The following is a 27,677-nucleotide window of genomic DNA, read 5'->3' as shown; positions in this document are numbered from 1 at the left end:
TGAATTATATAGAAAAATTACTATAAGCAAGATGTTATAAGAAAATAATGACACTGACACAAGATATTATTTATAATTCATAAAGTAAAAAAACTACCACCAAGCCAACTTATCCTACCATGAAAATAAGCATGGGTGGTTTGCCTTGGCCTTTATTTAACCACAGGATATCATTAAGCTATAACAAGTTTCTGGTCCTCTGGTATTTTCTTCAATGTCTGCACTTTACAAGCCAATAACGCTCACAGAACATGCATACTGTTAAAGACTGCTCTTTCCAAGAGCCTGCTAAGTAATATTAAAATTGTATGGCCTCCTTCAGTCAACACATTGTGCTGTATACTGACCTTTAAATTCCAAAGTAATTAGCAAAGTACAAATGGAGGGGAAAAAAGAAAACCATCTAAACGTACTGCTGAAAGGTTCTACTCTATAAATTACAATTGATCAGAGAAACATTATGCATGCCTCCTGATTAATAACAGCTGAAACAGAAACTGTGATCAGAGTCCACCTCGGTGCAATTTAATGTATGTGATCACAAGGGGAACTCTGAATTTTAAAAGATAGGCACTGAATTTTAAAAGATAGGCACTTGACAATACCTGGGAAATGCAATGTGACTTCAAAGCCGTGTTCACAAAAGCCTAGGTCACTGAGCAGCTGTTTACCTTCTGTTTAGTGCAAGTCAAAAAGACAGTCAGGACAGCATCATTTAAAAATCAAATGTTCTGTGAAAGTTAACAGAATTGTATGTGAGGAAATGGCTCTGAGCTAAAGATCCAGAAGCCTTCAGTATCTTCTGAGTAGCAGTGTCTCTCAAGAAACACGGCACTTAATCCCATTCCAACTCTATGAGGAATATGGCTTCCTCTTCTTTGCTAATAGACTAATGTATAAACTTCAGCTTATACTGTTTGACAACTGCATTCCGGACTCTTCTTTGCTGAAAAGATGTGCATGAAAAGCTCAGGGCTGAGCACTCCTATTTTTGGATTTGGATAACCAAAATGAAGCATAACTAGAATTTAGGCACCTATAATTTTTTTTAAAGTCCATTTCTTGGACTTCACTATTCTGCTGTGACAGCTCTTTATTCTGAAGTCAGAGGAGTGAAAAGTTGAGGCTGCTACCACAGCCATAATGCTGGAGCAGGTCCAAAGAAGGGCAACAAGGTTTACGAAGGGCTTGGAGAATATGCCCTATGAGGAGAGACTGAAGGAACTGGGGTTGTTTAGTCTGGGGAAGAGGAGGCTGCTCTCTTCTAATACCTGAAAGGTGCTTACAAGTGAGAGTTGGGGCTGGTCTCTTCTCACTGGTGACAGGTGACAGGAGAGGGGAAATGGCCTGAGGTTGCACAGGGGTAAGTTTAGGTTGGATGTCAGGAAACACTTCTTTACAGAAAGGGTTGTTAAGCACTGGAATAGGCTCTCCAGGGAGGTGGTTGAGTCACTGTCCCTGGATGTGTTTAAGAACCGTTTGGATGTGGTGTTCAGGGACATGATTTAGCAGAGGGTTGTTAGAGTTAGGGTACTATGGTTAGGTTGTGGTTGGACTTGATGATCTTTAAGGTCTTTTCCAATCTGAGCAATACTGTGATTCTGATGTATCTACAACATAGAAAGCACTACCAGTTCTAGCTCTTTTAATGACTTTCTTACGTGTGACAGGCAGAAAGATTAAAGAACAAATAGCATTAAGAAGGTTGCGTAAACCAACACTTACTGTTCTGTGTGTGTTTTGAACAGCAGTGCAAATTTAGGTCTACTTGTTACCCAATTTGCAATCATTTTTAACATTTTTTTTTTGCCTCATTCCTCTAGAAATGCACTCAAACACAGCACTCTCCCCAATAGCAAACATCTGTTATTAGTTTGCTGCTACCTAAAGCAAATTAAATGAAAAATCAATTATGAACCTGTAAATAATTTCTAAGAAGCAATTCTGCCAAAGAACTCACACATAGGCAAGAAAATGTATCAAATATATCCATTGTTCTGATAGAAAAAGGGATACCTTCTGAATTACAGCCATACTATCAAGTAAGTTGAATTTAAAATGTTTTTTATGCAAAGTTATGCAGGAAACCTTGAAATGCTGAGCTATTTTGTGCCTAAAATGTGTCTAGATACGTAACTCAGCTTCTTTGATCTAAGCATTTTTCCTTTCACCATATAAGCCACTTTGGTTTTTTTCCTATGCATAATAATAAGATAATAATAAGATACGCTAAGGGAATGCATATTTCAGACTTTAAAAAATAACAAAGCAAATTATCAAAATATTTCATTGGTAAAAGTTTAATTTCAACTTACTTACAAAAATGAAAAAATATTTTAACATTCACCATACAATTGAGCAACCTGGCCCTACCGACTATCAGCTATAGGAAGGCATTTAAGGAAATGACGGCTGTGGCAAAATGAAGGCTAACTTCAGGCATGTATGCTGCTTTAAAAAAAAAAAAAGAAAGGAAAAGGATGAAAAGGAAAAAAGAAAACCAAATAACCTCTTGTTTGCAGGAAGCTAGCGCTGCTTAGCCTAGTTTTTAAAGCTAATTACAAAATCCTCTTTCATACTGGTCCAGATGTCTTGACAATTTCTTCTTCTAACAGAACTGTGAAAGGAAAAGAAATTTTATGAGGTCTCCATAAAACTTATCTCCACATCTTTGCAAGAAGAAACACTCATGTGACACTATACTTTGGATATGGAAATTAGTATTCAAATCATTTGCTTATATCCTACAAGTATGCTGTCACTCAAGCATTTTTATATAGAGACTTTTATAACTACTACCTCACTAGGGGATTTAAGGACAAATGAACTTTGTGCTGCATCAAGCAACTTCTAAGCTTTATATATTATTTAGATATCTTGGAGCTCAGATCTGAACTGCATTCAGTAACGGGAAACATAAAGCAAGACACAAAAGAATTCCTAATGCAGTAATCCTAATATATGCTTTGCAGTATTATTCATATAAACAAACAAAATGAAGATAGCATGCAATATTAAACTTAATATCATATCTTAAGTTGTAAACTATACAGGCCTTCATTTCAGTGTTTCTCTACTTCATTACACTATGATCGTTCATGAGACAGCTTCAGTTGTTGTTTTAATATCTTATAATTCCTATTTCTTGAAGTCTGGGGTTTTTTGTTTGTTTGTTTTTTTTAAGAAATGAAATACTAGAGTAAATTATCACTGTATTACACTTAACCCAATGCAGGAATATGGCAGCAGTCACCTTTTTTTTATATTCCCCTTCTTTTTAGAGGAGAAAATAAAAGGGAAAAGAAACCGAACAAAATGCCTAAAAGGGCCTATTCTACCAATCAAAGCAGAGATTAAAAATAGTTAGAATATCTTTGGGAGAAGACTGGGAAAACAGAGTGGCTATCTTGCTGCTGCTTTTTATGGCAAAGCATAGTACTGTACCTAGATGTCACAAGGTCTAAGCCAACGTCCTGACTTTTCTACCCTTAATTACCCTCAGCCAGAACTTGCACATTCGCAACACCTTTGGCCACAGATAGTTTTCTAACATAAAGCTATTTTGGAATATCAACATACAGTATCATTAATGGGTTAAGAAATAACCGCAAGTCAACAGAAACTCAACTGTCATTTATGCTAAAACATAAAATTAAGCACAAAGCCTGGTTGTCTGCTGTCAGGTATGCAGAACGGTCTAATAGCCTTACCTTCCATCTGTTTCCACATTCATTACAAACAACAAATGTTGTCATAGGTTCATCAGCACTGCGGGTTTGAACCTTTAGCAAAGGAAATAGCCAGAGCAGAAAAGGAAAATTAGTATGTTTTGTTAGCATGTGTTCAATGTAAAGGCTTGAAAATCAAAGTTTAATGTTAAGAAACTACATCTGGATAAGAATATAAGCTAACTTTGCATCCCAGTTGAAACTATTTTGTTTGGACTACACAGTGATCAGAAGCTTCTGTTTTGACAATTTTAGAAGCACTAAAAAAGCAATTATGGTATAGAAACTGTTCATATATTTCTAGGAAAATGATCAGCGGTGAGGCTACACTTTAAAGCTACAGTTCATCTTTACTTATTGCATACTGACACAAAGGCTTAAAGCCTCGTGACTGAAACACAGCTTTCTGTTTGCAGTACCCTATACACAACACTAAACACAGCTGATCCTGTGATCAATGCTACATGCCCTGCAGGACCACTACACTTCTTGCACATATAATATGAAAAAGTTCAGAGCCTAGCATCAATCAGATGACAGATAATATTATATGTACATATTCACTACCTCCATAAAAAATAAGGTTTACACATTACAAACAGTGAAATAGTTCTCCATATGAAAACATATTACTAAAATTTAATCAGTAAAATTAGTAAAAACTCAGCACAAATAAACTAGCATCTCACACTACATACATAATCTGCTTGGATTTACATAAAATATTTGGTAAATTAATACAGTTAATACAACAAACATTCTTTATGTAAGCACACCTATGCAGGCCCAACTGTCTCCATGTTTTGTATTCTGTTAGCATTTTGTAATGAAAACTTTTTTCTCTGACCGTTTTTATACAGGACTTCAGCTTTGAGAAAGGAAAACGAATGCCCTGAATAACCACATACCTGGGTATATGTACAGTTCTTCTTTTTGCACTTGCCACATGTAAACAGATCAGTTTGGGTACCTCCTGTTTTGGCCATCTGGTGCTCTCTGATAGCCTCTTTGGTCAGATTTTTGCGCATTTCTTTCAACTCATCACTTGCCATTTCCTGTCACAGAAAAAACAGCAGAGTTTAGTAGGGACTTCTTGTTTTAAAGAAAATGAAGTGTGAACCACAGTTCCAATGAGCAGGATCTCAAAAATACTTATCTGGGGTTGGGAATATAGGGTATATATAGGGGAGGGTGGGAAGTAGCAGAACTCAACACACATAAGCAGAACTAAAAAACTGAAATCAAATATTATCCATGCCTTTATTTTTCTTTCCTGTAACATTTAATTTTTCACTTCTGACTTTCTTTATAAATCAAAACAAATCTAGACAGTGAGTATCTATTTGAATGGGAGCTTTTGTTAAAGTGTTCAAAATGTTCTTTCAATAGCAAATCTAATTTGATTCAAAGGCCAATTCTCCTAGCTTCCTTCCCGCATCATTTCTGTATTCTATTTACTGTAAAGAGTTACCTTCAAAATCGTTTTACATCATCTGTCAAATCTCAGATAAGCTTTAAATCAACACTAAAAACGCCAACACGAGATGGACTGATCTTTAAAAGCACGGTGCTATACCTTTCACAGAATAGCAGCAGAAGCTAGTATTAAAAAAACGAACGGCAAGACAGGCTAACATGGATGGTAGAGTTACATATCCATCAATAAGGGTGAATGGCTTAGCAACCTGAAGTCACTGCCCTGAGCATAAACCATCACCAACAGGCCAGAGAATTAGAGTTGGAAGGGGTTGCTGAAGGCCATCTAGTCCAACTCCCCTGCAATAAACAGGCATACCACAGCTACATCAGGTTGTCTAGGGCCTTATCCAGCCTTGCTATTGAAAGTCTCCAGGGACAGGGAGTCAATCACATCACTGGGCAGCCTGTCCCATTGCCTCACTACCCTCAGTGTAAGATTTTTTTTCCTTATCTCTAACTTAAATCTATTCTCTTTGAGCCTGAGGCCCATTGTCCTGTATTGCAGAGAATTCGGCAGAGAGCTTAACCCGACTCACAGAGAAATCACATTTTCAGGAGCCATTAAAATACACCATTTTCATTTCCTCTGCTCTCTATAATTCAGATTGTGCAAGCCACGAACAAGTCTTAGTCCTTCAAAAGTACAAGCATTTTTATCAGTTAGATAGCAACCAGGACATAAGTCCAGCAGGGAAACAGTTCAAGAGCCATGCCTTACTTACCTCTGCTGTCATTTTGGCAAATTTGTCAGGAGGTATGTTCCCACATAACACGTTTTTCCTTAGGTTTGGATTCTTTGCGTCCTTGAGATTCGCTATCCTACTCCGTACCCTATTTTTGTATTTCATATCAGTGTTTTTTAATTCTTGAAAAATAGGTGCTTTAGATTTAAGGAACAAAACAAGTAAAACAGACCACTGCGGATTGGTTCTTTTCAGGGGGGGAGCAACCTTTTTAAAGTAAAGCCCCTCCCCACACTCCCGTCTCCAAACAACAGTTACTCTCTGCTCAACACAGCAGACAGTGCTTCATGTCTTGCCAAAGCCTAGTCACTGTTTAGCACACAGCTGGCAAGATGTGAATTTGGGGATAATGGGATTTTAACAAAAATTCTCAAAAACCACCCAAGGACTTAAACCCAGCTCCTTGATCTTATCTGATTTCTAATATAAGTTCTGTATTACAAAGTAAAAATAGAAATCACACACACAGAGGTCCCTCTGTTTAGTTCGTGGTACTTTTCTAAGTACTGAATTTGAGTAACGATGCATTAACACAATTTGCTTGTTTTTGTTTTAAATGAAATAAAATACTCAAAATACAGATTAAGTGAACTATTTTTTTAACAGTATCAATGTTCTTTAATACTATCATCCTAGAGCACAGAGATGCCCAGCAAAGGATATCTTCTTCGATCTGAGAACCCAACTCTTCCTCATCAGCACCAATAGCAATGTAATCATCTGAGGACAACAAAAGTTACAATATTAGCACTCTGACGATCTCAGCAGTATTTCACAGCACTGAGATCCAACTTGGAACATCAAAAAAACAAATTATAAATAACTACACTGTATTTCTAAGTTGACTTAGAAAAATCTGTTAACAGTACCTTTGTGAAGAAAATTCAGTGAAATGATGAGCAACAAGAGTTGTTAAAAAAAAAAGGGTAGAATCACCTTAAATCCTTCAGACAAAATGATCTCTAGTTGAAACACAAATTGTAATTAAAAACAACTTTGCTATACAGAAAAAAAATAAAAGAAAACACTGCCTTCTATCATGCTTGGCAATTACCCATCTCTACACACAGTGCATCTGTATTTAGAATAGGCTATTATAATGAGAAAACATTCTGTATTGAGTTTCATCAATTCTTTCAGCCCACACAACACTAGCTATGTTTCGTATGCATGTAAGAGAAAGATTTCTCTAGAAATATAGTAATTAAATATTATTGTTAAAAATATGTCAAGTAGGGAATGGTCATAAAATGTGTAAATTTGAAGAAATGAACCATAGCAATACTGAAGACAAAACAACACGACCTAAAACAGCTCCAGATAATTGTTTGCTGTTTCCAAACCCTTCTCCATAAAGACAGCTGCCTTTCCAACACAGCCTGGGACAAATTAGACACAATATGTGTTTTCCTCCTCCTCATGGTGCACTTTGATGAGTAATAACAACACAGTTTCTTCTTGATCTCAGGCATAAGTCCATAGAACCAGAAAATAACCGTATATTTTGAGACTGACATTAAACTTACAGGTGATCAGCTAACACGTATAATAGGAAGTAACATTACAAAAAGTATTATTGGAAACCTAGTGAAAATTCCAATAACACATAATTTCGAAAACCAAGAAGATAAATGCACCTTCCTAAAAACCTGTCTGTCCTCTGAATTATACATCGGAGAGACCAGAATTTTACGGTCCTTAGTCAGCCTTGATTTCTGCCTGTGTCAAAATTCATGTGAATTAAAAGTGAAGTACAAAACAGAATGAAATAGAGTAAAAACAGATAATTTCAGAAGTGCGCTTACACTGAGTCAGGTTACACTAAGCTAAGAACAGAGAAAAGTTCTTGCTGACGAGAACAATGCATAGGAAAGAGTTAAGAACACTGAGTACAACACTTGATTTGCTCACTATCTAGCATAGCATACATCAGTTTAAAGACACACAAGTGTACAGGATGGGGAAAAACAAAACAACAACAACAAAATCAAGCAATTTACAGATGCCTCAAAGGCAGGAAGATAAAAGAGTATAAGACTGTGACTATTTCCATGAAACTTCAAGTTTAAATCAAAACAGACAGGCAGCCTTCAAAACCAAGAATCGGAAGGCTCACAGGACCTCTAGAGTAAGAAAGGCAGTCACGCTTATGGTGACGCTCTCACTCAGAGATAAGATGAAAAACAACAGTTTCCATTAATAGAGTCAAATGAGGAATTGCAGAGGAATATAACTTCCTGTAATGAAGTTTTACTGTAGGCAAGATATCAGATGAACAGAAGCCACAAAATGTCCCATATAACCAGATACAAGAAAGTAGTTCAATACACTCCCACGCTGATGAGGTTACCCAGTTTATTGCATCTTGGGTGAACTGGCCTATGAGTATGTGCACAGAATGGGACACAAAGGGTACAGTAAATGGGGGCAGGGAAAGAACAGAAGGAAGAAACAGTTAAAACTGAAAATATTTTGTCTAGGGAGCTCACCTCCTGTTCTGAGAGCTGCAGAGAGCATTTCTCTACATTTCACTCGTACAGAATCCGAAGTGCTTGGAGCCCGAGGAAAAGAAGGGATGAAAGAATTTGAGGGAGCACTACCCTCCTCCTTCCTGCTGCTGGAATTGCTACTTGAACTGCTAAAACAAAAAGTAAAGACAAACAAACAAACAAAAAAAAAAACACCTAATATTAAATGGTTTTTTGCTTTATTCAAATCATTTTGCTTGAGGGGAAAACACTGATTTTTTGCAATATATATTTAATGATATTAATAGAAAATAAGAACACAAGACACCATCTAAAAGCTATTTATAGCTTTAGAGTCAATACAATTTTAAAAGTGTCTTTGGAATATTTACCAGGCTATTCCACACATCAGAGACAGCAAGTATTTAATCACATTAGGTGGATACTTATATAATATGTTTTAACTCACAGTTCTTAATGTTAAAATGAAAACATTTTTTTGTTTAAGGAACAACAGTGAGGAAATATCATGCTAACATTGAGTCTGCTGATTTGGTACTATGGTTTCTGAAGTTCTGCATACTCTGAAAGTTTTCTTCTAGCATTGGGACAAATAGAGGCCACACTTAGAAAATGGCTGCTCTAAACTGATTCACTACAAAAAGAAGTATGTAGATAAACTGGACTTGTTGATTCTACTTTGCAAATACTCTTCAGCACCTCAAGTGCCATTTACATGGGCTCATCTTTCTACCAAAGTATATTTTGCACCAAAAAAGGTGCAGAACAAGACTGTTTGTCAAACATAAAAGCTAACAGACAAAAGAAGTATTCTAAACCTCTAACGTACGTAATTACCACAGAGTTGTAACTGAAAGCTACACTTCTCAAAGCTCAGTACTAGTATCGAGAGAGGAAGGAGTCTCTGACAGATAAGACAGAATAAACAATAACTAGTCTGACCATATCTTGTCCTGTGGCTTTCATCTTTTCTTAGTGTGTCAGCAGCAGCCGGATCTTCTTCCCTAGCAACACACCATTTTTTGTACAACTGTACATATTTCACAAAGTAACATGGAAGTCATCTCTAATATGTAAACGTTTGGCCAAAACATCTGTGAAAACTGGTTGATTTTTCAGGTTAATCCTAACTTATACTGAACATGGTTATTTGTCCTCAAGAAATAAGTACCTTTCCTCTCTTGCTTCAGGGCTGTTTTGTGAAGAAGATGCAGGCTCCTTTTTCTTTTCTTCAGAATCTTTATCAGTTGAAGGTCCATCTGGGAATACAAAACATGAGAAACTTTTACTCAGAAATTGACTTAAAGAAGTGGTAGAATATCTCTGGCAAATTCTGAGCCAGTTAGACGTGCTATCAGCTCCTACTCTCTGATTTGAGACTCTGTTGCAGTACAGCTTTCCACCTTTCACACCCTTGCCGACCCAGCAAACAAAAACCAAATCCTTCAGGTCAAGTCCAGCATCTCCTTTAACTGGCAGTGAAGGCATGATAAAAAAGATTCTGAAGGAGCCTGATGTTAAATCAGCCGCCTGCTTTGGCTTGCTTTCTCCACTGCCTTCAAAAAGAGCCCAGTGACACTGCCATCATTCACCCAATTTTTGTGGATTTCTCCTTCCAAGCTTTCATAGATCTGTCATTGCACACCTAACTCTGTAGACTGTTATTACTTGGTTGAACTTATTATGAATTTTACAAGAGAAATAGTACAGAAAAGTAAAGAAAAGTACAGAAAAGGTCAATCATGAACTGGGTATCTAAACCTTTGCTTAAGCATCAAAAAGGAACTAAATTTCCTGAAGGATCCTATCCCTATGTTTCTCATGGGAACTGGTGGTATGAAACACACAGATTCAGGTCTCTTCTTATTCAAGCACTTAAAGCACACATCAAGTATTCCATCTCCAGCTGTGACCAAAAATCAATGCCTACAAAACAGTCTGAGAGCCAAGCAAGTCCATAAAATTCTCCAGAATACTTCCTACAGGGATGTATGTGTATATACACTCCCCTTACTTATTATTATCATATATATATTCCCTTATATATTTTGAGTGATTGTCTTTAATAAACTGAACGTGTTATTAAAAAATAATAATAAAATCCTAATAAATATACTGGTTCAATCAAAGGATTTATTAAAAAAAAAAAGTCATTAAAAATCAAACAAAGTATAAGCAGAATAGACTGCAGAAGTTTCTTGCAGTGACACCCGAAGACACTGTACTCAGAGAACGGAAACAAACCCATGATCCATTTTTAACACGCACAGTCACAACTAGTCTCCATGGCTACAAACACTTACATGATAAATACATTTTAAAGCATTCTGTATATTCGTGTTATCTCATCTACTCCCATCTTAAGCACATGACAATTTTTGCTGGAGGTTTTTAGACAGATCTATCAGTATGTATCTCGGGGTAAGCACTTGTGAACATTTTCTGATACCCTTATCGCGTATTTCACTTATGTAGGGCAAAGCATACATGAGACCAGGGGCTAAAGTAGGAGGTAAAATCATGGCTCTTTCTAACCTGCAGAGCAGTCTATGCAAGCATGTCTCAAACAAAAGGTCAAACTTCAGCAGCTGAGACAACTGTACCATCTTCAGCAAATATGTGTTCGAAACTACACTATCTTTAATCTCTCAGAGAAGAGTTTATATATATATATTTCTCTTAAATCCAGCTTCATAAATCTGAAAATAAAAACATTCTCTGCTTAGTAGAAATGTTCTTACTAAGTCACTCACTTTTATGCATCTTACGTTGAAAGTATTGAGGAGATTCAGCGCCAAGCAGTATTTATTCTTAAACTCACACGTGAACAAGGATTCCTTATTTTATTAATTACATACTGTTCTTTTGTCAACACAGTATTTAACAGTCTGCTGGGCAGCATTTCAGCTTTTCATTGGGGAAAAAATATATTTAACCTTGAAAAATGAAAGTCTCTTCTAATTAGCTTTTACACCCAGCGGCCAGACTCTGGAGCAAAGGAAGAATGGCAGCTAATGGGAACTACAAACAACCACAGGAATCTAACAAAGAAAGACGGAAAAGCAGCCTGTGAAAGACACTTAAAAATTCAAATGAGCAAGTGATTCACATCAGGAAACATAAAGAATCAGATAAATATTTGGAATTGTAATATAAATTATCTAAGTTCTTTCAAAGAGGCATGGGTTTTTTTTTAATTGTACAGCTATTATAACTTACAGCCCCTCCCCCCCCCCCTTATTTTTTTCCAGGAACAGACTGAAATTGTCACCAATTTTAGAAATGAAAAACATTACTTCAGTTTTAGCTGCTGCTGCTTCAGAAGCCGATTAACAACAGACTAACACGCACACTTGAGGGTTTTTCTTCCTTTTTTAAATAACACAAGTTAATTCATAGTAATATCCAGCTAACTGAAGGCTCGCAAATACAACTCCAGTCTACAAGGAGGACAGGAAGGATGATCAAGGGAATTATAGGCTTGTATGTCTGACCTCAGTACCAGGGAACGCCATGTAGCAGACCATCTTGAATGTCATCATACAGCACATACAGGACAATCCAGTAATCAGACACAGTCAACACAGGTATATGAAAAACAAGTGCTGCCTGACTAACCTTATCTCCCATGATGAGATGACCTGCTTAAAAGATGAGAGAGTATCTGTCGATATTGTATACCTTGACTTTAGTGAAGTATTTGACAGTTTCCCATATTTACTGGAGAAACCGGCTGCTCACGGCTTGGACAGCTGTACAATATGTTGGGCGAAGAACTGGCTGGATGGTCAGGTTCAAAGAGTCACAGTGAATGGAGCTTAATCCAGTTGTTGAACGGTCATCAATGGTGCTTCCCCATGAGTGAGCACTGGGTCAGTTTTGTTTAACATTTTTATCACAAATCTGGATGAGGGGATGGAGAGCACATTCAGTAAGGTGACAGACAAAAACAGATTAGGCAGGACTGTCAATTTACTTGAGGGTATAAAGGCTGAGCAGATGGACTGGTTGCATCCAATTATCTAACATTCAACAGGACCCATTGCTGGGTCCTTAGCTTGGATGATAACAACTTCATACAGCAATAGAGGCCAGTGGAAGAGGGGCTGGAAAGTTGCCCAGCAGGAAAGGACCTGGGGATGCTGGGTCAGCAGGTGGCTGAACGTGAACCAGTCACATGCCGAGGTAGCCTAGAAGGCCAATAGCTCCTGGTTTGTATGAAATAGAGCATGACCTGGACTAGGGTAGTGACTGTCTCCTTCTACACCACACTGTTTAGACTGAACCTTTAGTACAGACAGTTGAGAGCTCCTCACTACATCAAGGAGACTGTGTCACTCAAGAAGGGACAGAGAAGCTGGTGAAGCAAAGCTGGTGAAGGGACTAGAAAACAAGGTTTAATGAGGAGTGACTGAGGGAACTGAGTTTCCTTAGTTTGTAGATGAGATGGCTGAGGGGAGATCTCTCTGCTCCCTAAATATCCCTAAAAGGGAGTTACAGAGAGGAGGATGTTGCTCTCTTTCTCACATGCCTAGTAACTGGATATGAGGAAACAGTCTTGAGTTTTGCTACGGGAGGTTCAGATTGTATATCAGGAAGAATTTCTTCAAAGAGAAAGGAGCCAATCATTGGAATGGGCTGATCAGGGCAGAGGCAGTCTTGGAGGTATTTAAGAGATGTGTGGGCAGAGCACTAAGGCACATGGTTTAGCAATGGGACTCAGCAAGTCAAGCTGATAGCTAGACTTGATTATCTCGATCATCTTTTACAAACCAGATGATTCTACAGCTCATGTGTGATATGTAAAAGAAGAGAGATTCTAAAACTACTTTTGCACTAGATAACTTATAAATAGACATATACTTACTGACAGTAAACACGATTCTTGAACACAGACTGTAATTTAGGAATTTGTTTTCTCAATAAAATTTTGAACTCAACCAGTACATTTTTAGACACCCTTGAACAGCTTAACCTAATGACAGCATTACCATACCTGTAAGATGGTCCTAGACTGTACCAGACTTGCTACAGCAGAGTCAAAACTATGTCTGAAGTAACAGAGGATCTTACACACAAACTCAACTGAATTATACACTTCAGCATATTCTGGCTAGTGTTAATTTGGTAACATTAAGCAGGCCTGAACAATTTTGTTTTAAGAAAGAATCTTTTTTTTTTCTTTCATTGACAGTTCAAAATGCTCTTGGACACATTTTTATTGTTGTGTTTTGTTGTTTGTTTGTTCTTTTTCTGACAATACAGGATCAGACTTACACATAATGATAAGATTATTGTCCAGTAATTCTGCATTTCCAGCTCAGTACACAAACTGGGGTTAGAGAGGTTAAATCTACTTAAAGGTCTAGACATTCTTTTTCACTGTATACTCGTAGATTTTAGTAAGAAATTGTTATTTTTCTTCATATATATATATATATATATATATATATATATATATATTTGAAGAACTCCTCATAACCAAAGTTGATATTCATTGATTCATCTGTGTAACGTATTCTACATTCTCAACTACTTGGCAAAACAATAACTCCTTGCAAATTCCACATTATGACACAATGTTATTTTAGTCTGAGAACAGAATTTGCTTCTTCATCTAAATTGTGACCAACTAGGATGTGTGGTTTAACGTTTTTATAGCAACATCTGAAAGCAATCTTTCACTACAGCTCACACAGTGACTCACTCCAGATAATGCCTGCGAGCCCTCTGCTGGGCAGCTTCTGACCTCACTTGAAAATCCATTTGTAACCCGGCATAGTTATAAGCAAGCCATAAAAATCTGTTAAAACTCTGGTGATTCACAACCATATTTTGATTTCCAGTTTCCCATGCATCCTTAAAACATAAGTTCCAAAAGCATTCAACTTAGACAGTACGTGCAGCCTGAACAAAGATTCTTTCCTAAATTCCAAATGTCATTTATAAAAATAACTCACAAAGATTTCAGATCTCTGAGTACAATGCTTGGTATGATTAACAGCCATCCGCTTCTATTGCCATCTTTGATCCATATCATTTGACACGCACTATAAACCGCAAAACCGAAACTGATTTCTCTAGCAGCTCAACATAGGGTATTTTGTGTTCTTCTGAGAAAGTCAAAACTAATGCTAAAACAGAATAACAGTACTTCGTAAGATTCCTACCCAATAAGTCACGAAACCCAGATAAGTCTTGTAATTCTGGAAGTTAAGTTCTAATAATTACTGAGCAGCGAAACAAGACGTGAAACATTTGACCTACTGCACTTTATTGTATGCTCTACATGGTCATCAACAAGAATCTAATTATGTCAGATTCTAATATAAACAGTGCTGTATTTCCAAAAATAATTTGATTTTATATTGTAAGTGCATAACCATAAGCGTAACAGACTTGGTACAATCATGCACAAGCAGCAATATCTGCCCTGTAACAAAAATTAGAGTAAGATAAAGTTAACATACTCCCTGTCCCAGGAAGAACATGTACAGTCCTGAATGTAGTCAAATATTTACTGTTTACTTTCCAGTTCCTCACATGTTTGAAATCACCTGATGTAAGCAACCTAAAGGTACATTCTCACAATTGTCTTTAAACAACCTGAATGTAGCAAGCCACTAAAAGGGCACCTTTTAAAGTTCCGCCTTTCCCCAGCCGTGCACTACTGCTACAGTCCCTTTGCAAGGACTGCAAAAGGGCTGGATCATGAAACCGACAGTTGAAAAGAATTCAGAAGAAATAAACAAAATGATTGGTTTACAACTGCTGAGTTCCCTTTTCTGACCTCTTTAGCACAGGAATGAGCAAGAAGGCCCCTCTGCAAAGGGAAGGAAAACCTCTTTCAGCGGCAACCTACATTTGGATGGACCTACCATTACAATCAGACACCACAGACTTACACCAGTCTTTCACAGCAAAAACACACTCAGAGGTAGAGGAAGTGTTTCACAATGTCTGAACAGTTGAATATCAGTCAGACACACGTAACAATATATTAACACAAACTTTACTGACTTCAGACATGAAGAAAATGAATAAAAATGAAGAAGAAGAGTACTTCTATCATCTTAACAAATAGCAATTGTTTTGTTCAATGGGCAGTGATGCCAAGTAGAGTTACTATTACTAGACTAATTAGAACTGTTTAATGTTTAAAAGAGAGATGTAAAAATATGTTGCTTACAAAGATATACAAATCATAGAAGATTATAAAAACTGTCACAATCTGTCCTCTTTTACATATCTAGACACTGTCAAATTGAAACAAAGACATTTCTGTGCCATTTACAAAAGGAGTAATAAAATATCTACTATACTTTGTGACTGATAACACAGCTAACTGGGATAAAATGAGGCTAACAAAATGGATAAAATGAAGTTGACTGAGTCTGGCATTTAAATGGCAGTCACATTTATCTAGACAGAATATCAGATATTTAAATCAGTAGAAAATAACACAAGATACAAGCCTATTTCAAAAATATAAGCCTCCTGAAGCTTAATTTATCTAAATTGGGATACAAAGAAACACAATTGAGTACAATACAGTGTTATGAACACAACTATCTAAAAGACACAGCCTGAGATTTGAATCAGTTCAAATACAGTAAGTGCTACAAGATATCCTCATACAAAACCCTGTTAACAGAAAGCTTTTGGTAACTGCATTCATTGCAGTAATGGAAATGAAAGAAAAACTATTGGCTCACTAATTAGCAAATTTATTAAAACTATCATGTTTTTAGAAAGTGCAGGTTTACTTAGAGAAACATTCACTATCTCTAACAGAATTTTAAACTTAATTTTTTTTTTTTACTGTTTCTTCACTTCACAAATGAGTTTATAACCAAACTTCAAAGGGTCTACACTTCCACATGAGGTTCTGCACGAATTCTTCAGAGTACTTTTTACATTTGACAGAGGAAATAGTCAAGAAAAGGTTCGTTAGCTTTCAGTACTGCAGTACAGTACTGCTCGCTCAACAGCATGCAGTGAAGCTTGAGAAATGAGTCATGTTGCAGAAGCTGGTTTCCTACTGTTTGTCAGCACAAGTCAACGCATATTAACTTTGCTTCTGACTATATTTGCACAGTAATCATCTGTGATAGTCAAAGAAGTTAAAATAACCAAAAACCTACCTCAGAACAGATAGTTTCAATACTTAAGCAAGAGCACAACTGTTTCTGAAGAATAGAAGCATAAGGATCTGCACCAAGTCCACATATAGTTGTAATAAACAGAAATAGTTAAAAAACAAAAAGGTTGTTGTGCCATACCTAAGAGTTTCTTCCAAGATTTGATCAAAGATTTTGCTAAAGATGTAACTTCTTCATCTGTGCTTTGCTTGCGTATTGCGTTCACTGACATTCCAATTCTGGTAGTCTGCAACAGAAATAAAAGTATACACTATAAAAAGTGGCATGAAGATAACTGATTAACGTTTCTAAAGCTGCTTTTTAGACAACTTTATTTTAAAGGGATGTATTTTTATTTATCTTTATGAGTATCAGTACATTTCACAAAGAAATACAACGCTACCATTTGTCTCCATCACAGAAGGTCAGAGCTAAGGGAAATTGGCTGAAGTTTCTCTGTCCCTTAAGCACTTCAAAGCAACTCTACAGACTACTGACGTAAACTAAGCATGGCATTCAGTCTGTCTAAAAACATGAAGATCACATTTTAATGCTATTTATAAAAAAAAATAAAATACTTTACTAAAGGTTCTAACTACAAAATCTTATATTTTTTTTTGTGACACAAAGACTGCATTTATATTTTGGTATGAGCAAAAACTTGCTAAATGTTTCAGTAACTTCGTATTTCTTATATTCCCATTTACTGGCTATGGAAGAAGCCGTACTATCATGCTGGGAGTGATCACGTTTTACGTTCCAAGTCATTTTGGCAACAGTGAGACTTACTAAAATTTTAAGCAGAGTTTTCTGCTTTCAGGTAGAAACAATAAGAAAAGCCTGTCCTTTTGAAAAGTCCAAGCTGGAGATGGGCTTTAAAGCTTTGGCACTACTGCCACCTATAGAGTGAAGATGAGATTTATTTATGAGCTACTCTTAAGATTTATTTCTTTTTCCTTTTAGGATCTATAACTTATGTCCTCACGGATATAAATTTGGATAAACAGCAGTAAAAGTTTCATTTTAGAATATTTTCAGCTAACATCTTAATATAAAAAATAGAACACTTTCACACTTTTAGTTTTGGGAAAGAAACATTTAGAACAATTATTGTACTACAAGATCATATTTTGAATGATGGCTACGTTTTTACATCGTTCTTAAGATGCCCAGCTTTGCTGCATTTATTAATTGCCAGACTCACTAAGTACAATTTATTCTATTTACTTTTGCAGTGGCTTGTCATAAATATCTCCTTCTTCTTTTCCTTTAAAGGAAAAGTTATATCTCAGCATTACACTAAAAAAGGAAATAATTTGTTCCCGTAAATTACCCCTTACAGCCCACACAGAACACTTCTCTAGAGCACTCTGGATGTGCCGATTGACTGGAAATGAACTGAAATCTTCAGCAGATATTTCAGCAAATTTCAGGTCTGAACGTTAGTTCTGACTGAAGAAAACAGATGGCTACTCACAAGTAACTAAGGCTTTTCAGGATGGACTTTGTGCACATACACATTGACAGACAGCATCAAAGAGGTGCAGAAGTTCTTCCACATTTCACCTTTCCTCCTCATGGCTGAGCACTGAGGACAGGCCAAGGATTTCACTCATGGGCAGATATTTGGTGTTTCTTTACTGCTGCCTGCACTCACTTTCCATGACAAGCTTCAGGAACTAGCTAAGTATCACACAAAGGCCTCAACAGAGCAGAAGTGAACAATTGTTGCATATTATCCACAAAAATAATTAGAAGGCTAGAGCACCTCCCATATGATGACATGCTGAGGGAGCTGGGCTTGTTCAGCCTGAAGAAGAGAAGGTTGTGGGGAGACTTCATTGCAGCCTTCCTGTACCCTGAGGGAGCCTACAAACAAGAGGTGAGCCAACTCTTTGAAAGCATAGGTAATAGCAGGACAATGGTTTTCAGTTGAAGGAGGGAAGACTTAGGTTGGATGTCAGCGGGAAGTTCTTTACTAAGAGAGTGGAGAGGTGCTGGAAGAGGCTGCCTAGATAGGCAGTGGATGCCCCATCCCTGAAGGTGTTCAAGATCAGGTTGTACGGAGCCCTGGGCAGCCTGGTCTAGTATTAAATATGGAGGTTGGTGGCCCTGCCTGTCACGTGGGGGTTGGAGCTTCATGATCCTTGAGGACCCTTCCATCCCAAGCCATTTCTATGATTCTATGATTATGTTTAGACTATAAAGATAATATATTTTAAACTCCATAAAATCCCTGTCATGTCTGAATGAGAAAATTGTACCTAACAAAAAACAACAACAACAAAAAAACAATAAAACAAAGAAACCTTCCCTTTGCTGAAAACTGCACATAACCATGGAATAGTCTTAACAGAGAAGGGATGAGACACCAAAGCTACAAGCACAGCCAAAGAAATAAAATTCAGAATTAATTAGACTGATCCTGTTTTTCTCTGATCATGCAAGCAGGACTGATGATGATAACTGCCTAAACTCTCAGCTTTCTTAAGGTTATATGTAAACACACCTCCTTTGTTTTTTATACAGAACAATTGATTTGGCATTGCCTAAAAGATAAGAGGGAGTGATCCTCCAATTTACTTACCTGCAAACTAATGCAAGCAATCACAAAAGGTCAGTTATATTCACCAAATTACTGCTCCTACTACACATCAGCTATCAGCATTTGAAATTTCCTCAGTCTTCCAGCCTAAGGAACTGCTACTATGAGAATCATTTCAAGTCAAAGACTCTGGTATTTTAGTCTAGTTCGATTTAACCCCTGAAATTTAATTACCTCTGTGCCACCAAAGCATTCAAGCTGTAGGCCTAACAGCTCAGCCAAGCAGCTGAGGAAGAACAGCAATCACTAAAGCAAGCAGAGATGTTACCAACTTCAAATTGCAATGTAGTAATAAGACAGAGAATTTGGAGAACTTGGCCCAAAGGACTGACAAATAAAGCCCTTAAGAATAACCACATCCAGGTTTCCAGGTCTCCACGGCTTGCCAGTGAACCTGCAAGTAATTAACAAGGACTGCATTTCACAGCTTGGTTTCATGTAGGGGTGTGCACATGCATGTGTATAATGTCCAGTAAAACCTGCTGGTTCAAATGAAGACAGCTACCTCACTCACTGTCTAGCTGCGCGCTACCTACAATTAAGATCTGAGAACCAATGTACTTATTATTAAGCAGCTGCTAGTAAACTGCATGTGACATGAGCTGTTGGCTGTTCACACTGGTGAGCAAGCTTACACATAACTTGTGGGATGTGAAACAGATTATTGTATCTAACTTCATTTTTCAGTGACAGAAGTCTAATAAGACAGACTCGTGACACAAGCACTAGCCCAAACTGCTGAAGTGTACTTTCCCACCCCATGCACTTGTAAGCTGTCAAAGCGTGACTCCAGACTAAAGTGACAGTCATGCCATAAGACGAACTGTCACTTCTCTTACTGCAAAGGCATAATGAAACTATCTCACCAGTCAGAAATGTTCTTCTCTGTGTAGGCAATTTTGAAATGGTTTTCTCTCATGTCTTGTGCCAGTCCAAATATATCAGTTGTATGATACCTTCATCTACACAGAGGAAGTTAGTGCTCCATTGTCTCACTGTCATTCCCCTTGATATTAGCACACCAATGACCGCTAGCTAGCAGAACCAATAGTGTGATTGCTTCACATTTGAACCACTGTTGCAAGTCCTCCATTGCTTAAGCAATTTTGGGAGACTATGAGAAAACATACAGCAGATTTTACATATTTAAAAACTCAACATAAATAACACAAATTTCAGTCTAAGTGAATTATTTTGCAGCCAAAGAAGTATTTTGGATATAGGAGTGGATAGAAAAACTTGACTAAGCTACAGTTAGTTTACTAAGTATGAGTGGACAAAAACAGCTGATCCCTTTCTGATCCCTTTAGGCCTACTGTAACAGATAAATTCTCTTAAAAAACACATACGACGTCTCCCAATACAGATTAAAACCAAGCCTGTATTAGAAACATTATTTTACTTTTAAAATAGAACCCTGTGACACAGATGGGAATAAATAAGCTTTTTTCAAATAGAACTGAAAACAGGACGGAATTAGTACGCAGCCCCATATAAAGTGAGTAGTGTCACACAAGTACCCTAAAACACAAACAGCTGAGCTAAAGTTTATCAAAATCAAGAGCCATCTCTATTTATAACATTACTAAGAAATGTTTTCACAGCAACTGAATAAGAATCATTTTTTGCATTATTGCATTATTGCAGTGTTGTGCTAATTCATGCAAAAAGGTGAAACCTTCAAATTCCAGTACTAAATGGCAACCAGTAGTACTAATAATGTGCTGAAATAAATACATTCTACAAATACACAGGTAAGACTGACACTACTTAGCTTTTTCCAAGCTAATTCTGCATCTGCAAATTAAACATCACTTAAAAAGAACGTTACTTTCCAGTCTTTTCCAATTTAAGTGGCTACCACAGCAAAAAAACTGAACGTCTGCTAACCTCTGCTACTTGCAAATTTCCACAGAGACGGGTAATCTCCAGTGAATTTGGAACAAAAGTTGATCACTGCAGAACTACATAACCAACTCTTAACACTTTACATGTAAATAAAGTTCACTGATGCACTTTTTGGAAAGAATTTATAACAGTAATATGTAAGAGATGTAAATATAAGCAAAATGAGAATGTAATGCATGTAAGTGAGAGAGGTTGTACTGCACCATCACATCCCACGCAGAGGATACAAAATTGTTATTGTAACTAACTGAAGAATTACACTACTCAAAGGTATGGGGTTAAAAAGGCAATGGTAAAACAACCTATTGAAGGTATGAACTATGGTTCTCCTCACTTACAGTCCAAAACCAGAACTAACTACATAAAAGGAGGACCTCCTACCAGGTGCATTCTCCTTCATTAAAGAGGGAAACATATCACACTTGTGTTAATAAGAAGAGTGTATGTAAGGAAAACCTATAAAGAGAGATCTCCCTTTGCCTGTGACAACATCCACCATTTTCAAATCAAAGCTCAAGTTTAAGAACTTGCTACTGGAAGAAAGCACTTCAAAGCCCTAAATCATAGTGAAATAATACTATTCAGCCAAAATAGCAATGATTCTTCAAGAGGTTTCTCCACAGGAATCTATTTAAATAATGCAATCTTCCAAATTTGCTGGCTTCCCTTTCATTATTATGGAGTTAACTTTTGCAGTGTAACAGAATCACAGAATTATCAAGGTTGGAAAAGACCTAGAAGATCATCCAGTCCAATCATCACAAATACTTCCCAGTTAAATCATATCCCTCAACACAACATCCAAACATTTCTTGAACACCCCCATGGTTGGTGACTCCACCACCTCCCTGGGCAGTGCATTCCAGTGCCTGACCACCCCTTCCAAGAAGTAATATTTCCTAATGTCCAGCCTGAATCTCCCCTGGTGAAGCTGGAAACTATTCCCTATGGAATATAAATAAATAAATTGTGAATATAATTGTGAATTATTAATATAACAATGAAGAAGTCGTACCTGTAATAACTCAAGGGTCATAGGAATATTCTTAAGCTCCTTTAATAAATCAAGAGCTCCAGCCTGAAAAACAAACACACAAAAAAGACAAGTTAGTAGGAATCGAGACTTTCAAATACCATACCAACAGCATATTTTTAGTCTTAAATGTCCCAGATTGGATCCAAACCATCAGCTCTCAATTTATCCACAGAAAAAAAAAAAAAAAACGGAAAAGAAACGTTCTGATTCACCAACTCTAAAAATTAACAGGCCTGAACTCATAAATCACAGTATTCACTGAAAGACTAGAGAAGTTTTATCTTGTATTATTCCCAGTGTGTTCTGTAAGTTGCTCCTTAACCACCACACATCCTCTAGAAAATGTCCACAGGTGTACATCACTTAACAACAGAAACAAACCAAACAGCAAGTTTCAGCTAAGAGCCTCACATGTTTGAGACAAGAACTTGGAGTAAAGAAACTCTGCAGAGTCCATCAGTAACGCAGCTTGTTATAACAAACTTTCCTATCTCTACTTAGAGTGGTTAATTTCAGCCATAAAATTATACTGGTTTATAAATGTTTACACTGTTTTACTAGACACAGGTTTAGCATCCACCACAAAAAGAGACATCTGCATAAGCATGTTTACTAACTGTATGGGAGATTGGTAATCACAGCCTGAACCTCTGATTAATCAGCTGAGGCAAGTGTTGGGTCAGCTGTGGGAGCACAGGTGAGAGTGATGTAGCTGTGCTCCCGGAAGGGGTGGAGCTCGACTCCACCTCCTCTGAGACCTCATTTAAGGGCTGACCCCCACTGAGGCAGCATCTCTTGGAGATCACTCCTCAGTGAAGACTGCCCCAGCCTCTCCAGTCAAGGCATCAACACTGGTGAGTTTTCCTTTACATATAACCTTTGTATATTTACCATCATCTTCAGTAATATCTTTATATTAGCCACCCTTACAACTAACGAATATTCCAGTAAAAAAGCTGAGCAAGACTTGCTTGTAAGTCTTATTTTCAACTATTCACTTTAAATATTAATTCAGTGAAATATACATACATTAGATCATATAGTTTGGTGCAGACAGATAACAGTATTCATCCTATATCACACTGGCCAAGCATCAGCTTTTTCCAAAATGGAAGCCAAAGCCCATCCTAATGCACTACAACATCTGAACCAACACTTTTGTTTACTATAAGGCTGCTATGTGCCTCTCTTTATTCCTTTTGCACTATGATAAGGAAAGGTACAAACAAATACTGTATGAGCACTAATTTTCAAGACAGATGAGCCCATTTCAGAGACCACACTTTTAGCTAATCTGCTACTACTTAGTTACTGTAGCTACTTTAGCAACTACTGCTGTAGTTAGTTTAGCTACTTTAGCAAGTCATGTACTTGCCGTGCTGGCCTTACTTAAAAGATTTCAAATACACGAGCAACAGGCTTCATAATTTACTCATTCACTTCTGCAAAGCTCTGCAGCACGCACTCCTCACCACACACAGGGCTGCCCAGCAGATGACAGCAGCCTCACAAAACTTAAGACACATCACCTGTTATTCAAAGGCATGCAGTCCTCAGCCTGTGACTTAAGGAGAGCAAGACAAAGGACTTCTCCCATAAGAAGCCACCGTATTTCAGTTAACTTCATCACATCCCAGCCTTTTTTTTTTCTTTAATTTAAATTTATTTGGAAACAAATCCTCTCCTTTCAGTTCATTAAAATTCAATTCCCTTTTCTTTCCTTACCTCTTACTCAACGTGTCCTATTTTGCTTAACAAATCTGCTTTTCCATACTTACAATATACACTTTGCATATCTTTATTTGCATTTGTCCTTGTTTTTAAGTTCTCCCTAATCAACTTCTGACACTTGTTGAAGGGAACTCAAGTAACCTGCTGCTGCACCTGTGCCGTCCTACAGTCTAAACCACTAAAGAAAACACACAAAACCTCTGAGAGGCTGAGAAAAATAAAAGTGAAATTGCAGCATCACATCCAAACAGACGCAGATTGGGATGCTTTCAAGTTCCACTACGACCTCTTGTGAATGACAAGCATCTAAAACAAAAGAAATGTAATTACTTCCTATCTAATACAAACCCGATTCACTCATGAAACCAAAGCTCTCCTATTGCACTGTTACAGGAAAAAAAACCCTAACTTCTATGCATGAAATACAAGGCTTCTCCAAACTGAGCTACCGTGCTAATCCATATCCTTCTCTTACCACTCATACATGTGGCTTTTTTTCCTTCACAAACGCCTTTTCAAAGCCAAATAAGTTCATTAGCTTTAGGAATACAGAATAAAACGAAACTCAAGAAAATTTTCTTAGCCAAAAATAAGCACCATATTACAAAAAAAATAAGATGTCCCTACCAAAAATACAATAATGAAGCACTCTTTACCCAGTAGTTGTCTATATATCATGCCCTCAGATCCTCCAAATCCGTAATGCATTGATGCTTTCTAATCCTTAACTCTTCTCTAGTCAATTACATTAAGTGACCTAAATAGTAAGTGCTTACAATTAAATCAGAATTAAAAACACATTACAAAGATTATTATGTATCTTTTTTCATGGTATTCCTGTAATTTTATAGGAGTTGAAAGACAAGGCCCCATTGCAGGTGGCTTCCAGCTTAGCTTACCTTTCATCTACACATTTAACGGGTTATCCCTCTCTGTCTCCCTTAGTTGATCAGATCATAACAACAGAAATGTGTTCTACATGTATAGTTTAACATTAGGCTTCAGGCTGCAGAAAATGTAGTATGTTTCTGAAGATGGCAGATCTATACACTTACAGATCTGAACTGCTTCAGGAAACATTTATTGACACAGACGACTTTATGTTTTCTTTTCTGAACTTATTCAACTCTTTTATCATCCATAGGCGCAAGCTTGGTTTTTTATACCTATTCATCAACATAACTTAGTGGAAGAAAAGTGAAGCTACACACAAACGAGAGCTACAGGAAGGTACAATATGCATTTTAACCAAATCCCATTAATTCTGAAGAAGTAGTGACATCTATTTCAAAAATGCAACCACCTGAAGCAACAGCAGAAATACGTATATCACTGTGAATTAAATACAAAATTCCACTGCTCTTTTGTCCTTTGAAATAAAAGAACTGTGTGCATCACTTCAATAAAATAGTTATGAAATCTGCCCAGATACAATTAAACCCTCCATCAAAGCAAGTCACCGAGAGCCTGACTCAGGATGGGTGTCTGCTCTGACCGCCGCTTCATCCCATTAAAAGAAATGCTGCACAGCTCTCTGTCACAAGCACAGAGCCTCCCTGTGTAGGAGATTCTTTCCTGCCATCAGGCTCTTGACGACTTCAGAGAGAAATGGCATCAAAGTCTTTTTTATTGATGGGTTCCATCAAATCTATCACAAAGACACACACAAAGTGCACACTGACACACACACAACAAAAGTGTTTCAGACTAAAATGCATGTTGGCAGCATTAAGAAAGGGTTTAATGTTTCCTGTTCAGTTTAGAATCATAGGATCATTAAGGTTGGAAAAGACCTCTAAGATCATCTAGTTCAACCGTCAGCCTATCCCCACCATGCACACTAACCGTATCCCTCAGCACCACATCTCCACAATCCTTGAACACCTGCAGGGACTGTGGCTCCACCACTCCCCTGGGCAGCCTGATCCGATGCCTCACTCCTCTTTTAGGAAATTTTTCCTAATGTCCAACCTGAACCTCCCCTGGCAGCACCCCACTGAGGCTTGCCCCATGGACATGGTGCTTACCTGCACCAGAGCATGAGCATGTCCTCAGCTGCTGCTGAGCTGCAGCTCTATGTTTCCCAAATCCCCAGGAAATAGATGATGGTCAGTCACTGGGAGCACCCATGGGTTCACTGCATGGATGGCCATTTCCATGTTGCCTGGGAGCTTCCACTTGCCTTCTGCTGTCAGAAGCCTCCCAGATAACACTGAATTGACTGTATCTCACTATTCTCGCTATCACGATATTCAAACGTTCTGCAGTCAGCATGTTTTTATCGGAATCACAGAATAGTTTGAGTTGGAAAGGACCTTAAAGCCTATCCAGTTTCATCTGAGTGCCATAGGCAGGGTTGCCACTAACAGCTTAGGCTGTCTGAAGCCCCATCCAACCTGGCCACCACAGTTTCTCTGGGCAGACTCTGCCAGTGCTTCACCACCTCTGAGTAGAGAGCTTGCCCCCTAGCATCTAATCTAAATCTACGCTCCTTTAATTTATTAAAAGTCATTAACCCTTGTCCCTTTTCAGAACTCTCTGACAAAGAGACTTCCCAGCTGTCCTGAACGTACTGGATGTCCCATGATACATCCTAAGAAAGAATCACTACACCAACATCACAGCCGGGAAAGTGAAACAATGAATCCTTTCGTGCTTAAAAGCTGAAGGGCGGAGGAGAAAGGAAGTACTGAGGATTACTGTATCACGAAAAGCTTGCAGATGGGTTTTCTAATAGCAAGGAAGGATGTGAGACCCCTCTCAGTGTGTGGAGTACTGCTGCCAGAACTTCAGCACCTGGGTGCAGCAGCTTGCAACTGTCCCTCCGGCACCAACCTTACTTAAAGCATCTGGTGCTGCTGTTGGCTATACAAAACTCAGTCCAATCAGCGGGAACCGAATACATTTCATTGCTTTACCGCAACCGATATCGCTACAAATTTACAAGCCTTATTAAGTGTTACGGATTTTCTTTTTCTTCTGCGGGAAAAATAAATATTGCTGTGCCTATTGCAGAGTTCTGTAAACTGAAGCATCACACAGTTCAGTTTTTAACTGTTTGTGTGTTACTTTGTGTGTCACCGTATCGGGCACTTGGCCTGACAAAATAAATGGAGGGGGAGGGTGGTGCTCAGCCCACGTGTGCCTCAGAACCCTGCCCACACAAACCTGGCCAGCAGGACCAGGGCTCCTCAGTTACCTTCATAGCTCTGAAACCGCACGGAACGCCTCACCATCCGTGCCCGAACACGAAAACAATGTATCTGGAGCAGAGACCCGCCCGCGTGTTTCCCACCCAGCGGCTGGCCGCGCCACCTGCTCCGGGGGGCCCAGCGCGGACAACTCCACAGCCCGGCAACGCCCGAGTCCGCCTCGTCCGGCAGCAGGATGCGAAGAGCCGGGCCAGGCGAAGCGACTCCAACCCCACCGCCAGGCTGGGGATTCCCCGGGCCTCCCCCGAGCGCCGCGTAGCCGCACGGAGCTCCCCGAACGGCGGCGGCCCCCGTGGGCCGAGCGGGGCCCGCTAAAAGAGAAAGCAGCGCGGAGCCGGCTGGGTGCCGCGCCTCGCCCCGCCCCGGCTCACCGCGTTCTTTTTCTGCACCATCTTGTCCATCTTCTTAGCAATACGGATGATCTCGTCCTCCGTCGTCATGGCTGCCAGGGCCGGCGTGGCAGCGGCACCCCCAGCCTTGGGACGCAGCGGCGGAGCCGGGCAGGAGGACGGGACGGCGGTAGGCCGGGACGGAGGCGGGCCGCGGCGCAGCGCCCCGACCCAGCAGCCCCAGCGGCGGCGCCAGGCAGCGCCCGCCGAGCGCCG

The 27,677-nt window shown here is 38.5% G+C and overlaps 1 protein-coding gene across 3 annotated transcripts; it reads right to left on the bottom strand.

Annotated features, from left to right (window-relative positions):
- Window positions 1-814: 814 nt before the first annotated feature.
- Window positions 815-27,677, bottom strand: TCEA1 (transcription elongation factor A1). Of its 3 annotated transcripts, none has more exons than XM_072327253.1 (10): window positions 27,444-27,677; window positions 22,109-22,171; window positions 16,722-16,827; window positions 9,611-9,698; window positions 8,440-8,588; window positions 6,614-6,670; window positions 5,930-6,084; window positions 4,637-4,783; window positions 3,711-3,782; window positions 815-2,617 (listed from the first exon to the last, which is right to left on the bottom strand). In XM_072327253.1, the coding sequence occupies exons 1-10, from the start codon at window positions 27,510-27,512 to the stop codon at window positions 2,609-2,611; spliced, it is 915 nt and encodes a 304-aa protein (XP_072183354.1). In that variant the 5' UTR covers window positions 27,513-27,677; the 3' UTR covers window positions 815-2,608. The 3 variants fall into 3 exon arrangements, with proteins under 3 accessions (XP_072183354.1, XP_072183356.1, XP_072183355.1); XM_072327255.1 differs by lacking the exon at window positions 27,444-27,677 and adding an exon at window positions 22,541-22,645 and having other exon boundaries at window positions 1,096-2,617; XM_072327254.1 differs by having other exon boundaries at window positions 1,097-2,617; window positions 8,440-8,585.

This window comes from Excalfactoria chinensis, chromosome 2 (genome assembly GCF_039878825.1).
Source record: "Excalfactoria chinensis isolate bCotChi1 chromosome 2, bCotChi1.hap2, whole genome shotgun sequence".
Lineage (NCBI taxonomy): Eukaryota > Metazoa > Chordata > Aves > Galliformes > Phasianidae > Excalfactoria > Excalfactoria chinensis.
The sequence above is the reverse complement of the archived record's forward strand: the minus strand, read 5'-3'. Positions and strand labels throughout refer to the sequence as shown.